Genomic DNA, 17,785 nt, shown 5'->3' with positions numbered 1-17,785 from the left:
GCCCATGATGACCCTAGGTTGAACAAAAACACTAGTTGCCATTAGAGGAGATGACTAAAAAAAAAAAAGGTATTGGCGTGAAATGAACGCTCATTGTTCCTTGTTGAATTAGGGAAAACCAAGTTGAGAAAAGGTACAAAACAAAAAGGTTTTCCCTATGGACGTTGGATTGCCAAAATCCCCAAAATACCCATCTTCCGAAGCAGACAACGGTCCCAAATCAGGGGCGAGCCGTAATTTCGACGCACCGTCATTTTCGCCACATTAAAAAGAAACCAAATCCGAATCCCTCAAGGAGTAGGAATGTGTCTGGCAGCGCGTAATCGACACGCAACTCTTCTTCTAGAAAAACCGTCCATATCTATCCATATAAATAGAAAGCTCACAATGAGAAATCTCCTCCATCCCATAATCGATTCTCGTCGATTACTAAAATCTTTCTAGGGTTTCCCCTTCTCTCTCTCTATTTATTTTCAAATTCTATTTATTTTCAAATTCAAAATCGATTTCTCGATCTGAATACTGAGCAGTGTTTAACGTAACCGAGTTGGCTACCTCACCACCACCCATAAAAAAAGAAATCGATTCTCGTCGATTAGGGCCGTTTCTTTTAATATCGATATGGAGCAGATCCGGATTGACACCGATGATTATCACCAGGAGGAGGAGGAGGAGGTTCCTATGATCGTTGAGGATCAAGATTCCGGATCGGGTCGCCCCGAATCGAATCCTTCCGGTTCCGATTCCGACTCCGGTGAGCAGAACGATGAAGATTCGGAGTCCGATTGCGAGAGCGATGCCGCTGAATCGAATTTTACTAATGAATTTGGGGTTTTCACAGGAAATGGGATGATGTTCAGAGTGAATGATGTGAGTGAGGAGTACGAGAGTATTGCCAAGAGCTTTGCGGTGGGTATGGGACCGGCGGCAGGAGTTACGGAGGTTGTGGCGGTGCACAAGAAATCGATTTCTGGGCTGACCGGCCGGGCCAGGTTCGAAACGTTTCGGGTTTTTTCGGAGGCGGTGGGGAAGAAATGCGACGGAAACGCGAACATTAAGTATGCTTGGTACAGCGGATCGAGGGATGAGATTGTGGAGATAATGGATCATGGATTTAATAGTCGTAATGCGGATGAGTGTGGGCGGATTCAGTTGATTCCGGCTAAGTTTGCTTTGGATGGGGCGTTGGGCTTGGAGGTTGGTGATGATGGGCTCAGGCATATGCTGCTGTGCCGGGTTATATTGGGGAAGATGGAAGTGGTGCCTAGCGGTTCTCAACAAGGTGTTCCTGGCTCGAATGAGTTTGATTCTGGTGTGGATAGTGTTGTCAATCCTAGAAAGTATTTTGTGTGGAGTTCATTCATGAACTCGCATATTCTTCCTGCTTATGTTGTGAGCTTCAAGGGTCCTGCTAGCTTCAAGGGTTCTGTGAAGACTACTACTACTAAGGCGGCGAGTATTGCTAGTGCTATTACTCAGGGGAGTGCTGGCTACAAGAGAGCAGGGCTTGGACGTGTTACTCTTCCTGCTCTGGTGGCCGGGCTCACGAGGTTCTTGACTCCCCAAGAAATGAAGATTATTGTCAGATTGCTGGACGAATTCAAGGCAAAGAAGATTACAGGAGAGGAGCTGAAGCAAAAAGCGAGACTCATAGCCGGTGACAAGTTGATTTCAGCCTTGAAATTGATGTCATCGACTGTTAAGGGGAGTGGTACTCTTGGTGGAATGCAGCTGGAGAATGGATCAGTACGAGATATCTATCTCCCTGGTCTGATAACCGTGCTTGCAGGGTTGCTGCCTGCTCCGAAGACGGCCATGCTTAGTAAAAGCCTCGGCGATTTCAGGGATAAGAAGATAACTCGAAGTCAGCTGGCTCGATGTGTGAGAATCATTGTTGGCAATGACAGTGTGTTGGTTTCAGCAATCAACTCTTACAGAATCAGTAAGCAGCAGCAGCAAGACAAGTCACCTGTGTGAAGATGATGAGTTACAAGCCTCTAACCAACATCCCTTTTAGTTTTGGTTACATGCCTAGTCCTGGATGCACGCATGTAATCTGATCGAAGTGAAGGACCTATTCCTTCTTTTATCTTGCACTTATAATCCTGATCTTGTAATAGGATCAGTATTACTTTTAATTTATAATAAGTTATAATTTATATCAAAAATATGTAATTTATATCTGATCTTGTAATAAGGATCAGTATTACTTTTAATTTATAATAAGTTATAATTTATATCAAAAATATGTAATTTATATCTGATCTTGTAATAAGGATCAGTATTACTTTTAATTTATAATAAGTTATAATTTATATCAAAAACACTGTTATAGTATTGAGTTTTTTTTTGAAATACTGTTCGAGTATTACTAGATGTAAAGTCTTTGGTTCGTGTAAACCAATTGCATTAATAATATAACTCGTAATTTATTTCAAAAAGATGTAAAGATCATTCATACATTCACAAAAATGTTGTTACTTAAGTATCCAATTTGGCAATGGAATTAAGTAAAGATCTCAAGGAAAACTATGCTACCATAGCCAAATGTCACAAAACATTCAGAAGCATCTTCAAAGCAATGGGATACAACCAGAACGAAATGATGAAAGTCGACATATAATCTGCAAATTTTCGCTAAATATCTGAACTTAGTCCACATCAGGGTACTAAAAATCCGAAACAAAACAAAACTAGGCAAAAGTTGCCTCTAAAATCCAAACTGATCATAATATTTCATTTCAATGCAAAAACATGGCTACTAGAAGCACCAATGGCTACATAATCAGCAACAACATCACTATTCTCACTTCTTCTTGGCAGCATCTCCAGCCTTTGTCTGCAAAAGCAATTACAATGTTGGCTAATGATGCAAAGGCAACTATAAACGTAAGCTAATGATGCAAAAGCAATTGACTTGCCTTCTTTACTCCTCGAATCTTCTTTGCCCTGTTCTTCCTCTCCTTCAACTGCTTCCTTGACTTCTCTACCTTGGTATCAAGTCCATTCTGCAAAACCAACAATATGTCATTCGTATGAACAAAGGTATGTAGAGCCCCAGAGACAACCAGCAAGAAAAGAGAAGCAAATGAAAGAGTTGGCAGGTTTATCATCAAATCATGCCAACTTCTAGTACACAGAAATGCCAGAAAGAAACTAAAAGGACAACTAACTAATAGAAACAAAGAACCACAATGCAATCTGAATTAGACTTTCCCAAAACGAAAAGCCAAACAAAGCAATTGAAAAATCATGCAGTGATCTAAGGTAAGTCTTCACATAAGACTACTCGGAAATTGATGAATAAACAGAAAAAGATTTGAAAAACACTTGCCCAGCAAGACTAGTTCAAAATATTTAATAATAACCTATCAAGACATCCGGTGTGCTCGCTAACTTAGATTTATTAAATCCCAGAGGACTTACCCTGATCAACCTGTACTTGGGCTCGAACTTCTTTGCATTCTCAACAGAATCATAAATCAACCCAAACCCAGTCGATTTACCACCACCAAAGTGAGTTCTGAACTTGAAAACAAAGATTGCATTTGTGTCCTTAACCTCATACATTCTAGCTAGCTTCTCCTTCAGCTCCGTCTACACAAACAGCAAACCAAACTCATTTAATTAGTAAACAAGCATACAATGCAAATCAAATTCACCACAAATATAGCATACCAAGACTTTATACAAGTGCTTGAAACTAAAACCGTACCTTGGAAACATTTGGCCTTCCTGGATGGAGAACATCAATGACCTATATCAAACAAAAAATAACAAAAGAATTACAATCAGACTGTAAACTAATATTAATCTCCTAAAATAAACTGCTACCATGAAAGCACTAAATAATTTCAACATTCAACTTTCTCAGATCACATATAAACCTGGAGATCTGACTACAAAATAGGAATAACCAAATTATATTACGGTAAACAAGAAATACATAACCAGAACAATGCTGTTTGATTTCAGAGTATAAATGCATAAACTAACTCATATTTGGAAGAACAAGACTGTAAGTTCCGGAATTAAAAATCTGAAATTGAAGAACGGAGGACTACAAATAACACTAACCAAATCAGATCAACGATGTTTGAATGGAAGAGGATATACATGTATACATATATCACACTAAGCAAAGATTCAGCTGAAAAAGAGCAATTCATATTCGGAACAAGACGTGTAAATTGGAGACTGAAAAAAACTGAAGTTGAAGATGGAAGACGAAAAGAGTTTTACTCACGAATTGCTTGCGAGAGAGAAGGCGGTTGGTCATGAACTTCCTGGTGCGGATGGTGACTGCCTTGTTGTCCGCCATGGTTGGTTTTGAATGAGCTTGGGTTCGCCTGAGACTGGGAAACACCTAACCAGAGGGCAAAGAGGCGCAAAATGCAACGGCAGCTGAAGTAGAGAGGGAGGTAGGGAAACGAAAGCTCGCCTTTTATTTGATTAGGGTTTTGGGGAGGACAGCGGGTTTTTGGGTCTATTTGGGTTTGGGCCGGGTAGGGTTAAAATCTTTGTGGCCCACCTAAGCAGCTGTTTTTTTTTTTTTCCTTTTTCCTTTCGGGTTTGTATTTAGTTCTACACCCAATAAAAGATCACTTATGAAACCCCTCATGAAATAGAATGTGAGAATGATTCATATTCCGGATCTAAATATGAGCAATTGTCAAATAAGTCAACTTGGTACACTGTATTCATTCTCAATCAAATCACTACTTTAACTAATTTGAACTTGATTGAAGCTGTCAAAGTGGTCAGGCACTGTGCTGCAATGCACAGTTGAAGCATTTCACATGCGCCGAAGGGGTTTATCTTGGGTCTAGGAAGCATTTGGGTTCTCCTTGACAAAGTCAAAAAAAAAAAAATAAGTCCCCCGTTACTGATCCTAAGAGGATAGCTTGATTCCACTGTTGTGTGACATTGTATGATGATGGTGGAATCTTGTGCCTTAGGAACAAAATCACGTCGTTTAAGGGGCAGAGAAGTCGATATTCATCATCCGAATGAACTGCAGGGAGACTAAGTAGGGGGATGCTACGAAAATGAGAGGAATTTGCTTAATACTCGTTGTAAAGTGGACGTTTTAAAATTTTCGCGGTCATTGGTATATGAGGCTTCCGTGCGAGCTGAAAGCCTGAAATTGATGTAATCTAACGAAACTAGCATATCAGTTGGCCAACAAAAACAGAAGATTGAAGATAGAAAACCAAAAATGGAAGCTTATTTTGAGTCTCTAATCATGCAATTATGAAAACCAAATAACATTAGATATCCGAATTACATTGGTGGCACTTTTGGCTTGGTACTGAAATCAAGAACTAAATCTTGCCGTAAAAAACCTGGATGGTTTTGAAACATACCATAACAAGCAGGTTATTTTCTGCTTCTAGTGTGATCTGTACAGTATTCCAGCAACTCGATGAGAAGTTAAAAAGCTTTCCTGTCCTTTTCAAAAAAAAAAAAAAAAAGCTTTCCTGTTGAATGGGGCATATGACAATTTCTAAATCCCCATAAACGAACAGTGAAAAAATGAACTCCTTCAACAGACAAGTTTCAGACCAATATCTCACTCTATGGCTCTATGCAGATGAACAAAGACGCAACAAAAGAAATTCTACACAAAAGCCAACTGATTTTATGTTCTACATCAGAATAGATACTACTCCTCTCATGCTTCAAGCATAGAATACAAAATAACTGTTCAAAAGTCACTGAATTCCTGCAAATTGACTTCAAAAAACAATGTGTAGCATCATCTTCCCAGGCTTATTTCCTTGAGTTGCATCCATACTGTAACAGTCTACATGAGAGAATGTGTTCATCTCTCATACTTGGAACTCATCAATCACCAAGCACTCTAATTCCATCTCCAACAATTTATTTACATCAGCAAATCAGGGGGAAAAAATTAAACTTCTCTAAAGAAAGCATCAGAGATCCAAGAAATCTGACCCCAAAAAAAAACAGAGATCCAAGAAAAGAAACAGCATGAGCTCTCAAGCCTGGCGAAGGCGAAAGCTCTTAGGCGGCCACTGCAAATGCTCTTGAGAAACAAGCGTTAGATTTTGTCATCATTGCAGTAAAACAACTGAAAACTCAAAGTTCATCATCCACACAAAGAACAGCAAACCACCTAATAAACTTCAATGTTGATAAAAAAAAAGCACCTTATAGCTAAATATCTGATGTTGATAAAACAAGACCTCAAGAAACCCCTACGAAATTAGCATAACACCGACACACAAAAAAACCCTGATCAACCAATAAGAGATACAAGGAGATAAAAATAATTGGTCCTCAGCGCCTCCTCAATGCTATTCTGTGGTATAGTGGGAGGCCTTTTGGGCACTTATTAAATGATGTGATGTTTGGGATCATATTCCAACTTAAAGAGTCCTTGTATCTCCACAAGATAGAGAACCTAACAAGCACACAATTCATCTAGCATAGACTTGTTAAAGAGGACTGAAGCTCTCCACCAGTTTTACACATTCTGCTAGGCATAGGACTACCAACGAAAGAAAAAAATGTGGTTCCACAAATGGGTCAGGAGTATAGTTGGCAGAACACCAAAAGGACCAAAAACAATGTCTGAGTATCATCGAAGGTAGGGATACAATCTACCACTTCCTGAATTCGGAAGTGACGTGCATTTCAAAAACTGGTGATTTGGTAAGTCTGATGCCTTCTGAAGACTAAAGTATAGACCGGATGTGTACAAGTCAGTCTTGATATCTAAAAAGACCATAAATTTCAATTGCTTTTTCATTCCTCGTTATAACTAAAAGGAATGAAGTCAAAAAGAGGTTCTTCATACTTTCTTCAACTTATCATCTGCAAATATTACAATAATTAATGAAACAGATAAAGCTGACTTTGAAAGATGTGATTCTATAACCCTGAGTTTAGCAAAATACAGTTCCAATAGTACCAAATGAATAAGATTAACCAGGATTGATATATCCCACAACTAGTGTCCAGTTGGTAGCTAACCAAAAGGATCCAAACCAAAATTAGTTGTTTGCAGCAAAGAAGCTAGCCATTCCTTCCTAATGGTTTCAACATACAGATTTGTAAAAAGTCAATGCATCAACTAACATAATCGAAATAGAGAGCAATCCAACAACATATATAAAACTCAGACAGGCAAAATCGAATTCATCTAAAATTCCTTGCATAAGCCTCAAAATAATAAACAACAACAATAAGTTTACTCTGAGAAAATTCCATTCTGGTAGAACTAAGCCCAAAATTCTTTAACAGGTACAGGGAATACCTAACCTAATTCAGCAGCTTTAAAGCCAAACAAGGAAGGCTCAGGATATCAATTGCGCAAGCTCAAATAATCTCATGGGCGCTTCCGTAGTAGTAGTTGATATACTTAGACTTCATCTCTATCACAGGAGTGTTCGGCGTTTGCACCGGGTAAATCTTATAAAGCCTCATATTCTCATAGTACATTTTCGCCTCCTGATACTTGGGGTCCTCCATGAGCTTCTTCTTCGCTTCCCTCTCCTCTCGAATCTTCTTCTTCGCTTTCTTCACCTCCTCCCTCACAAACTCCATGAACGCCTCCTTCTTATCCTCACTCAACTCCTCCGCCTTTATCAGCTCATCGGTGTACTCCTCGACCTCATCAAACTCCCAATCGAATTGTACAAACAGTGGTGCTTGCGGCTCGCGAGGGAAGAGTATGTCCATCACAGTACTCTGCTCTTTCTCCTCCTCATTCGGATTCATCAAATACGGCATACAATACTGGAACTTCATCCACCGCTCCTCCTTCATCTGCTTCAACCCAGCCTTCCTCTGAGTACACCCCAACACGAAAATCTGCGGCAAATTCGAACCGAACTTCTTCGCTCTTTCGGAATTCCACCCTTCTCTCTGCTCCAGAGGAATGTAAGGGATCCAATCCATCTTCATCTGCCTCATCGGCACTATCTCCTTATCTTCTCTCTGGACGGACCGAATCCCTATCTCCATCGACGGCGGCCGAGGCGCCACGACGGCCACGAGGGTCGGGATCAGCACCGGCTGCGACGGCGACGAGGTCTCCGTCTGGCCGAAGAGGTAGACTTTGTTGTTCCCGATTCCATGAAACTTCCCTCCTTCTTCTTCGAACTCCTTCTCCAGATTCGAGAAATCCCAGTCGTATTGGTAAATTGACTCCAGCCGATCCCACTCGGTGCCTACCGGGAACGCCGCCTTCCATAGATCTTGAAGGTTGCGCTGCTCTTCTACGTACTCCGGTTCCGGCTGCGGCTGCGAGGCCTTGACGCGCTTGGCGCGTGTGGCGGTGGCTTTGGGCTTGATGGCGGCTTCCTCCGTCGCCGCCGCTGGCCGGGCCTTTCTCTTGGCTCCTTTCCTCATTGTAGGGTTTGAATTTTCGACAGAGAGAGAGAGAGAAACGGCTATGGAGAATTTGGGGTTTGGTGAAGAAGGTGTTTGTTTTGGTTTTGGCCAGTAACCCTAGGAATTTAAACGCAAAGGAGTCAGAGAGCGCGTGAAAACGAAGCTAGAAAATTCTACACTTGCCAAAAAAAAAAAAAAAAAATTATCGGGATATTCTTTTTGCGGTTTCGCACCTAAATTTCAAAATTGAAATTTCGAATTTGGGTGTTATGTGAGGGTTAAGTGTTTGTGTAACCACCGGGTGTTGTGTAGAGAGGCTATCAATGGGGCAATTACTTTGATGTTTTTGATGGGAGTTTATCGAGGCTCTCTTAGTGTGTCTGGAATTCAAAACTTTATTAGAAACGTGAGTCTGTGGCGACGTATTTATAGACTACAACTCGTTAATTTAATTAGATTTAGGAAACTGTGTCCTAATAGGACTAACAAGTGACCTAATTTTTGATGGAAAACTCGTAACTTTGACGATTCTGATTCTTAATCAAAGTGGATGAGACAAAAAATTACAAATGTCTTAATCACTGTTAATCAATGATTTAGTATCAAACTACGTAATTTATTTTTTTTGACCGAGTCACCACAAAAAGTCCATAATCCACAGTCGAAAGGTCTTGTCAGAACTCTTCCTCCCACGGGCTACAAACAACAAATTCTTAGATTGAACGAGGGTTGTGAGGTTCCCAAACTGTACACTCAACCACTAACCACATATCGTGTTTCATTAAGAAGGAACTTAGAATATCAAACTCAATAATGACTTTCTAACCAATCATTGTTTGACTATAACACACTCAATTGTTAATTTGAAAGTTTTTATTAAGTCTTTTTATTCTAAGATCCTCATTAAGGAGGACCTTTTTAGTTAGAAAGGTGGGCTGAGAGATGGCTGAAAAGTCCCCCCTCCCATTAGCAATTCTGCAGACCCACTAAACTTTGTTGCTTCATTACAAACTAATTTAGCATTTTAAGTACCACATTCTACCAGACTCAAAACTAATTTTTGGCCCTTCCAAAAAAAAAAAACTAATTTTTGGATGAAAAGAAAATTACAGATGATAGTATCCTAATTCCTAAGTTCCTTGCTGAAGATTGGGCGTGTCCTTCTAAACCTTCTTAAGAAAGAAAGAAAAAGTCAAAAAGATACAAAAAGAAGATGTTTGCCAGACACAATATAATTAGCACCTCTCGTAATCTTTTAAGTACTCATTACTCTAAAAAATGCCATATTTCATCTGGCCAGTTATGTAGTATAGATTTTGGTATGCTAAATTTTACTTCCCATACAAGGATTATAGTTAACGTGGTGAAACTCTAAGCTAAATATAGAAGACTCTTTGTATTACACATGTATTATTTCTGTACATCTCAGACACATTACCTAAAAACTTCATGCCTCTTGCTGCATAGTGCAGGGTAGCCCAAATGTTATCTCACAAAGGCCTCAGAAGCGGGTAATCTTCAAGCAGCTCACGCTCCGACAGAGTGTCATTTTCATTCTGAGGAGTCCACAACACCTCTACTGCCTGAAAGAAAAAGAAGTGAATATATAACAAGCACAATTCAAAAGGAGAAATTTACAAGTTAAATCTAAGACTTTTATTCTTACTAATATTTTGTTCGAGGGAATGGATGCAAGCTTCTGCAATGCTTCCCTCAAGTCACCACTACCATTGATGGCGGGTAACTTATGCACTCCTTCAGCAGCCACCAATATTGTTATCTGGTAGAAATTCATAGTCAGGAAAAGAATTACATATCTATTGATTGAGAAAGGATGAGACATTAAACATATTATATGGCACCTTAAGATGTACAAAAGAAGAACGATGATTGCTTGTCACGTTAACGCAACATATCCATATGTAGACACACCACAATATATAGGCAAAGTATATATTATTGTCTAAAAATGAGGTCTATACGCATTCATAGTTATCGAGCAACTACGATAATTCTTCTCAAAATCTGACGAAACAGTACAGTTCCATTCGTGAGTTTGTCCTATATAGAGACATAGAAACAACCACGACATGCTTTACCATACAAAGGATGTCAGTTATGTGGTAAGAGGATGGATCAAACCCCAGTTGCATTGGTTTAATCTAATGGGAAACAGGAAATGAGAAACAAACAGAAAGCCAATCCAATCGAAGCATGTCAGGTAGGCTTCACAGTGATACTAAAGCTTGCCAAGGATGTCCACATTCACAAGGACTAAAGACCCCACATTATCCAACTTGCATAATAATCAATCCGAGCCTCCATACCAGAATATGCTTAGATTGAACAATAACTACTGACACCAAAAGCTGGTCATGTACTTTAAGACAGGTTATCTCAGTTGACCTTACCACTATGTATTCATTGCGGAATCCATTAGATCTCTGGCTTGTTGAGCTCCGCCTTCTTATGCTGTTCACATTGACAAGTGTCTCTTCATCAAATTTACCCCTTTCTTCAATAGAAAGTTGATTGAAGCCTTTCTCTGCATCCTCTATGCTTCGCTTCAGAGACACCTACAAGTATGCCAGAAGTTATATTCCTTATATCTAAAAGTAGTTACATTTTCTGTTTTCATCCATATATTCAAGTACTCCATGGAAAACTCTAAATGAAAGACACGTGCATGCACAAACTATCTCTTGTTGCTCTAGTATGTGGAGCACCTAGGCTATGTTCCAGTTTCTCTACAATGAAAAGAAAGCAAGAGCATTAACTATTACATCATTATATAACTGAAGTATGCATTTTCTCCCCACACCCTTCCCCTCCCTCATTTATAAGCTGAAAAGACAATATAGAAAGCTTACATCATTATCTGCAAAAGACATTAAAGATGCTCCTCACTTTTTTTTTCCTAGGTAAGTTATAAGTTTAAGAAGCAGTAGAAGGAATTACTTGTATGTCCTTAAAGGACACAAACTCATACGACTGTAAAACAATGCAGCACCAGCATGACACTAAATTCTATTTCCTTATGAATGTACATTAAACCCCCTTCTTTCTCATTTTTCTAAAGAGAGGCAAAAATATAAGGTATTTTGAGAGCCCTGCATATGTGCCCATAACATGCTATAGCAGTTACTATTTCACTCTTTAAAAAGTTTATATTGTTTAGTTATTGTACCTAGCTACCAATCCCATCATACATATATGCATGTACTATCTCATAATTTTCGATAACAATTAGCTTGAGGCAGAAAAAGACCCCTTTGATTTATTACTATTGTCTCTTCCTAAGGTTTCCACCACCTTGATAAGTAGTCAACAAGACTGGTGCACCAAATTTATTGATTCACCTGTGTACATATACCAAGTATTCTAGGGAAGGATATTGAACTAACCGATGAATAACCCGAGATGCAATAATCAGGATGCCTAAGCAATGCTAGTGTTGTTTCTGCAACCAAAAGTAATAGAATTGCATCAGAAAGCTTACAGGAAAATTGAAAAAAAAATCAAAATCAAAATCAAAAAGTTTTGCGATGGTATGTATATAAGACCAGATGCAGCCTCAATACTAAGATTAGCATCTCTGAAGAGCTCTTGAAAATAAAATGCCAATTAGGAAGGTCCCTTTGAAAGTGAATGGATATACAGTAATCATATCTTGCGCCACAAAACACTACCATATCATACTCCAGCCAGTAAATGTTCCTATCCAACTGTTCTTTTCAAACCCCTTCTTTCTTTCAAAGTCAAACACCTTCCTGTACTATTTTTTTTCAATGGTGATATAACATTCCAAATGTATGATTAACAGCAATACACTACATTTTTCTCCACAAATATAATTATTAATAAATTCTTCAAAACTACAACTACAGCGAGTCATGACAACTGAATTAGTATTAAGGACTCAAATCTTCTATATCATATTTCAATCATATTAAATGTGCATAACCTGACCCAAATAGGAAACCAATAGTTCTTTTGAAGAAAAATACACTACCACCAACCAGAACAGACTGAATGATAAAGCTCACCTGTCAGAACATAGCTCAATCCCTCGGGGGTGGAAGTATCTGCAGTATCAGCAATCCGATCAAGATCCCTTTGTAGTGTTCGCCCCAATCCTAACAACCCAACCTTACAAACACAACAACAACAACAACAACATCAAAAAATGGTGAAGCTATAGAGACCACCTTGTACATCGAAAATCCAACAAAATAGTAAACTAAACTTCATCACCACCAAATCAACATTAATGTTAAAGCCACTATGATTCTAAATATTGGTGTACAAGGTACAAGCTACACACACATTCCTCCGAAAGCCCGAAAATCTTAATGCATTCTAGCTAGATTTCAACAAATGAATCCCATATTACTAAAGAGTGTCAACTCAATCATACCTGCAACTTCAAAACAGTAGTTTTCTCAGTAGCAGTAAGCACACTCCCCTCAGACCGATCCGAAAGAAAACCCGAAACCAAAACAAACGCCGCAAAACCCGTCAGAATCAGAAGGAAACTCGACCCGGCCCCGACTCCGACCCCGACGGCCGGGCCCATATAAAACCCGCCTCCACCGCCACTAAACCCGAACGGCGACGGCGCGTAGTACGGCGCAGAGTACGAGTAATCCGGCCTCGACGTCCTCGGCACCGAGTAACTCCTCGACGACGACGACGAAGAACCCGAGCGCGACGAGAAGGCCTGACCCCCGACCCGACCGCCCGAGGCGGCTAAAGCGGAGTTCGGGTCGGACATCAACACCAGGCCCAACAGCACCGCCGCCATTGCGGGCTTCCTCAGCGCTTTCAGAGCCTTCAAGAGCTTATCTGCCAAAACCTCTATTGGGTTCGGTTTCACTGACACGAGCTGTGGTTTGGATTCGGAGAAGGAGCATTTGAGCTTGAAGGATTGTGGGGTGTTGAGTTTGAGTATATTGGGGCGGGAAGGGGAGAAGAGAAGAGGGTGGGTTTGGTTCCATTTGAGGGGATTGGGTTGGAGCAAAGAAGCAGTTATTGCCATGGAGATTTGGGTTGTGGGATTGAAGGAGGGGTGGGAGGTGGGTTTGGGAAAAATCTAAGGGGAGGAGTTGTGGCCAGTGGGCATGCAGGTGTCCATTTCGAATTTTCGATTCGATTCAATCTCAACCTCATCTTCGTCTTCCCATCTTGTCATTGACCCCCATGATCGCAGTCCATCTCATTGTGATTCATGTATCTCATCATCCATGAAGGTAAATATGGGGCACGTGACTTGCATGTGTAATGAGAAAAATACACAAGTTATGGTTTGCTTTACTAGTTTCGGGAGCATGTTCACCTGGTTCATATGTAATTGATCTAGAAAATCATGTTCAAACTACTTTTGGATGTAAATTTAATGGTGAAAAAAAATTGTTTTTAAGTTGAATTATTTTATTTTCAATCGTTGCATATTTAGATTTACATCCGAGCCTGATTGAGCATATTTTATTTGGTCGGTTAGGTATTTAATGGTGAAAAAAATTGTTTTTAAGTTGAATTATTTTATTTTCAATCGTTGCATATTTAGATTTACATCCGAGCCTGATTGAGCATGTTTTATTTGGTCGGTTAGGTATTTAATGGTGAAAAAAATTGTTTTTAAGTTGAATTATTTTATTTTCAATCGTTGCATATTTAGATTTACATCCGAGCCTGATTGAGCATATTTTATTTGGTCGGTTAGGTGAACACCACTATTAGTCAAGTTTTTTTTTTTTTTTTGGTCTGACACTACCAGTTAAGTTTGAATGAGGAGAATGTTTCTATACTTTTTAAAATGTTTTGTAAAATTTGAAAAGCTTTATTATTTTTTTTACATAGAATTATCAAAGCTTTAAACTAAAGAAAATGCTTTAAATTCATAAAAAATAACATAGTTTTCTGCTAAAAACTCGGACTGCTCTTCTGGTCTAGGGTTTGAGAAATTCCCATCATCCAACGGCGCTACGCGTCAGCGTGGGCTTTACCTCGTCGTCGTTATATTGCTGTCGGACGGGTGATGTTGATCTAGGGTCTTCCGACTTATGAGATTTGCAGTACTCGAGGTTTGACTATGGGATTTGTTTTCAAAGTATCTCTGTGGCCTGTGTGGTCGTGGGCACAGTTTCAAAGAACGACATGGGTTGGGGTATGGTTCCAGGCGGTGGCGGCAGCGATGGCGTCATCGATGGGATTCTGTTGGCGCTTTGGAGAGCAGGAGATTCGCTTCCGATCTGCATCGGGTCTGATGGTGCTTTCTGATTTATCTAATGTCCTCAGAGTCGTGGCGGTGGCGGTTGTCTGCGGTGTGCGACCTCTAGTTGCTGATACTACAACTATAAATTTCCAACTTTTACTCATATATGGAGAGAAGCAAATTTTTCTAGCAATCGGGAGCTAGAATTTTGAAATAGGGTGGGCTAACTAAAATATTTCAATACCATATGGGTTAAGTTTAAAAATTTGAGAGAGGCTACTTTTTGATATTTAATTCTTTAAATTAAAACTAAGCTATAAGTTAATGTTTTTTTTTCTTCAAAATTTAGGATGGGCTATAGCCCAACACAGCCCATTTATAGCTACGCCCTTGCTAGCAGATGTCATTGCAGATCTCGGACCCATTACCACGTCTGCTGCGTAGTCCAGAAGACTTCCTCCTCAGCATAAATGCCAGAAATTGGGTTTTTAAGTGGAGCTACTTTGTAACCTTGTATTTTCTTTTCTCGTCGGGGGAAAAAAAAAAAAAAACAAAGGTGGTGCGCGACCTTGTGATCGACTTAGTTTTATTTGGGATCATTGATCATTGTTTTGTTATTCAACTACGTTTAGCTATGATGGTAGTGAAATTAACCAATAATGCATTTACATCTTATTTATCATTACCTTAACAAAAAGAGAATATCTTCCCTCTCAATTACAATTTTTTTCTCCCACAGATCTATCAGATTTTACTGTTTCCAGGCTTGCTTCAAGTTGTATTTGTTCCCTAATTGAGTAATAAGTTAATTTGGTCCCTCGCGTGAATTAGAAGTCTTCCGTCTTGATCTAGAATAGGAAGAACTCAATAATTTATCCACTACCGCCATCATTCATAAATGGGGGATGGTAATTAGTATGAATGATGGATAGTAATTAGTAAGCAAATGCATTGAAATGTTTACCTCTGCCAAATACAATCATTCAATCAATTTGCTTCACAATTTTGGAAAGAAAGGACCACTCAGCAGTCCTCCAATTCGATTCTATTCCAGCATTCCTCCTCTCTTATTGATACGAAGGGCCACAAGAAAACAAGAATGTAGGATGTTGGAGTTGAGAGAGTATCCAAATGAAAGAATGTATTGGACCTTATCACATATTTACTTCGGACAACAACTAGAGGATTCAGAGAAGCAATTGGTACTGCATAGGACTCTAATTCTTGTTAAGATATCTTAGATGTTTCTGATAAGATATTAGATGGAAAACCGTTTGCTTATCTGATATATTAGATAAGTATAGATATGTATGCAAAAGAAGGAGCACCCTAGTGAAACACAATCACTCTTATGGGAAGAGGACTGTGTTTTCTGCTCCTATATAAAAGGCATAGTCCCTGCACTCTCTCTACACCGAGTTACAAGAGTCTTGCCCCATAGAGACAACCAAGATCCTGAGAGTAGTGCAGAAGATTGTTGCTTCAAGAGTTCAAATGACTTCAGGTCATTATCATATTAAACTCCAAACACCAGTTCATGTATCAAGCTATGTTATAATCAGTGTTTATGTACATTTGTGAGTGATTGCATATATGTGCTATATGTATGTTTGCAGTTTTCATTTGGTATCAGAGCCTCTCACAAAATGCATGAACCGATTTTGTTTTCAAAATGCTTCAAAGTTTTGGAAATGTGCTTTTCTTTAATATCAGACTATGAAACAATAATGGGCTTTGGAGTTTTTGGGCTTTTGACCCAATTATGTGATATGCTTCCGCTTTAAAACAAAAGAATGTCAAATGAACAAATTAGAGCTTTGCTTTCACAACGACTACTCTTTTCACTCAGCTGAGAATTTTGGGGCTTTAGGGATCATACGTGCTGTGCTTCAATTGATTTTATTTGCTTGCCATGGGTGATTGGTTAGTCTCTAGATTTCGAAAGGCATGTATATATATTCATCTGTATATGAATTTTGGTTGGCTAACCACCTTATGCAGCGCGGGAGCGTCCGGGTATGTTCCCATCAATTCTTTCGAAATTGTATAAATTTTCATTGAATTATATGCATAAGAACCCTAGAGCGCACCTGGGGCGCAATTAAGATATATTAGGTTGGTGCCCAGATGGAATTTACATTTCTTGCTTGATGGATTGTGATCTGATATGGTTGCTATTGTGATTGTAATTATGATTGTGATTGTGTTTGGTTGAAATCATGTCGTGAAATGCATAATCCTGCAATTATATGATCACTATCGTCTGTGAATATGCCTGCAAAAGATTTTAACTACTAAAGTCTCCCAAATCTGCAAATGTCTGTTAAAATTTTTAAACTGCAGGAACAGCTGGTGTTCTAAACTATATTCACAGGTGAAGACATAAAGTACCAACTGCTGGTTCTGGAATATAGATGTTTTGATGATGAATTTTGCACACAGCAAACCATTGTTGAAACTTTTATCGTTCATAAAGTTACAGGATCAGGAAAATTGTATTTTGCTTTTAAATCGCAATTGTATCTCTTACATGAGGATTGACTATTGATGTACTTTAAAATGCAAAATAGCACACTACATTTTGATCAAGCATGCATCTGGTTTATTTGTTCTTTTCTTATCACACAGATTATGACTGAACATATAATATAGCAGCTTGATTAATATTGGTTTTGTGATATGGAACTTAAAGAGTTTTATCATGTTCTAACACACAGGAAGACTTGATGAAAATAAAGAGAAATTGGGGCTTGATTCTGTTCTATGTTGAGTTATATATATGATTGCTATATGACTTGCAGAATGTTTTTGTTTTATGATTGTTTGTTATTCTTTAAACTAAAACTCTCATAAAACTTCATGAAAGAAAACTTAGACTTCTTTTCTTTTCTTTTCAGCAATGAACAACTCAGGACTAAGTTTAGCTACCATCGAGCCACTCAATGGACACAACTTTAAGAAGTGGAGGTCTGATATTGAGCTGTACCTGGGGTTGAACAATATTGATAATTGTTTAACCGAAGAGGAGCCTGTGATCACTAATGCGAGCACAGCCCAGGATAGGATGAAGTCTGTTGAGTGGATTAGAGCCAATAGGATGTCTCTGTTGATTATGAAAAGGCTTATGAGTGATGTTGTGAAGGGTAGCTTCCCAGATAAGGCAACGGCAAGAGAGTATCTGGACTCAATTGCAGAAATGTTCAAAGAGAA

At 39.0% G+C, this 17,785-nt stretch overlaps 4 protein-coding genes across 4 annotated transcripts; 1 reads left to right on the top strand and 3 right to left on the bottom strand.

Annotated features, from left to right (window-relative positions):
* The first annotated feature begins 381 nt into the window (after positions 1 to 381).
* LOC133720456 (probable inactive poly [ADP-ribose] polymerase SRO2) lies at positions 382 to 2,355 on the top strand. Its single transcript, XM_062146757.1, has one exon. It carries the CDS (start codon positions 622 to 624, stop codon positions 1,975 to 1,977), a length of 1,356 nt encoding a protein of 451 aa, XP_062002741.1. The 5' UTR covers positions 382 to 621; the 3' UTR covers positions 1,978 to 2,355.
* Positions 2,356 to 2,548: 193 nt separating this feature from the next.
* On the bottom strand, positions 2,549 to 4,425 carry LOC133720457 (small ribosomal subunit protein eS24z). Its single transcript, XM_062146758.1, has 5 exons — positions 4,247 to 4,425; positions 3,716 to 3,757; positions 3,427 to 3,597; positions 2,922 to 3,008; positions 2,549 to 2,839 (listed from the first exon to the last, which is right to left on the bottom strand). The coding sequence occupies exons 1-5, from the start codon at positions 4,319 to 4,321 to the stop codon at positions 2,807 to 2,809; spliced, it is 408 nt and encodes a 135-aa protein (XP_062002742.1). The 5' UTR covers positions 4,322 to 4,425; the 3' UTR covers positions 2,549 to 2,806.
* A 2,713-nt stretch (positions 4,426 to 7,138) lies between these two features.
* Positions 7,139 to 8,485, bottom strand: LOC133720063 (protein HEAT INTOLERANT 4-like). Its single transcript, XM_062146253.1, has one exon. It carries the CDS (start codon positions 8,377 to 8,379, stop codon positions 7,345 to 7,347), a length of 1,035 nt encoding a protein of 344 aa, XP_062002237.1. The 5' UTR covers positions 8,380 to 8,485; the 3' UTR covers positions 7,139 to 7,344.
* Positions 8,486 to 9,562: 1,077 nt separating this feature from the next.
* LOC133720062 (uncharacterized) lies at positions 9,563 to 13,531 on the bottom strand. The gene is made up of 6 exons (XM_062146252.1): positions 12,779 to 13,531; positions 12,408 to 12,510; positions 11,766 to 11,821; positions 10,773 to 10,937; positions 10,028 to 10,141; positions 9,563 to 9,944 (listed from the first exon to the last, which is right to left on the bottom strand). Exons 1-6 carry the CDS (start codon positions 13,397 to 13,399, stop codon positions 9,852 to 9,854), a joined length of 1,152 nt encoding a protein of 383 aa, XP_062002236.1. The 5' UTR covers positions 13,400 to 13,531; the 3' UTR covers positions 9,563 to 9,851.
* Between the last annotated feature and the right edge of the window lie 4,254 nt (positions 13,532 to 17,785).

Source organism: Rosa rugosa, chromosome 7 (genome assembly GCF_958449725.1).
Source record: "Rosa rugosa chromosome 7, drRosRugo1.1, whole genome shotgun sequence".
Classification (NCBI taxonomy): Eukaryota; Viridiplantae; Streptophyta; class Magnoliopsida; order Rosales; family Rosaceae; genus Rosa; species Rosa rugosa.
The sequence above is the reverse complement of the archived record's forward strand: the minus strand, read 5'-3'. Positions and strand labels throughout refer to the sequence as shown.

Excerpts from the sequence above, each read along its gene's own strand:
- LOC133720062 (XM_062146252.1), bottom strand. The coding sequence starts at position 13,399 with ATGGCAATAACTGCTTCTTTGCTCCAACCCAATCCCCTCAAATGGAAC. Across the intron at positions 10,938-11,765 it reads GCATCTCGGGTTATTCATCG|GTGTCTCTGAAGCGAAGCAT; the intron begins GTTAGTTCAATA and ends GCATACTTGTAG. Across the intron at positions 9,945-10,027 it reads TTCCCTCGAACAAAATATTA|GCAGTAGAGGTGTTGTGGAC; the intron begins GTAAGAATAAAA and ends TTTTTCTTTCAG.
- LOC133720457 (XM_062146758.1), bottom strand. The coding sequence starts at position 4,321 with ATGGCGGACAACAAGGCAGTCACCATCCGCACCAGGAAGTTCATGACC. Across the intron at positions 3,598-3,715 it reads GAAGGCCAAATGTTTCCAAG|ACGGAGCTGAAGGAGAAGCT; the intron begins GTACGGTTTTAG and ends CTGTTTGTGTAG. Across the intron at positions 2,840-2,921 it reads AGATTCGAGGAGTAAAGAAG|ACAAAGGCTGGAGATGCTGC; the intron begins GCAAGTCAATTG and ends TTGCTTTTGCAG.
- LOC133720456 (XM_062146757.1), top strand. The coding sequence starts at position 622 with ATGGAGCAGATCCGGATTGACACCGATGATTATCACCAGGAGGAGGAG.
- LOC133720063 (XM_062146253.1), bottom strand. The coding sequence starts at position 8,379 with ATGAGGAAAGGAGCCAAGAGAAAGGCCCGGCCAGCGGCGGCGACGGAG.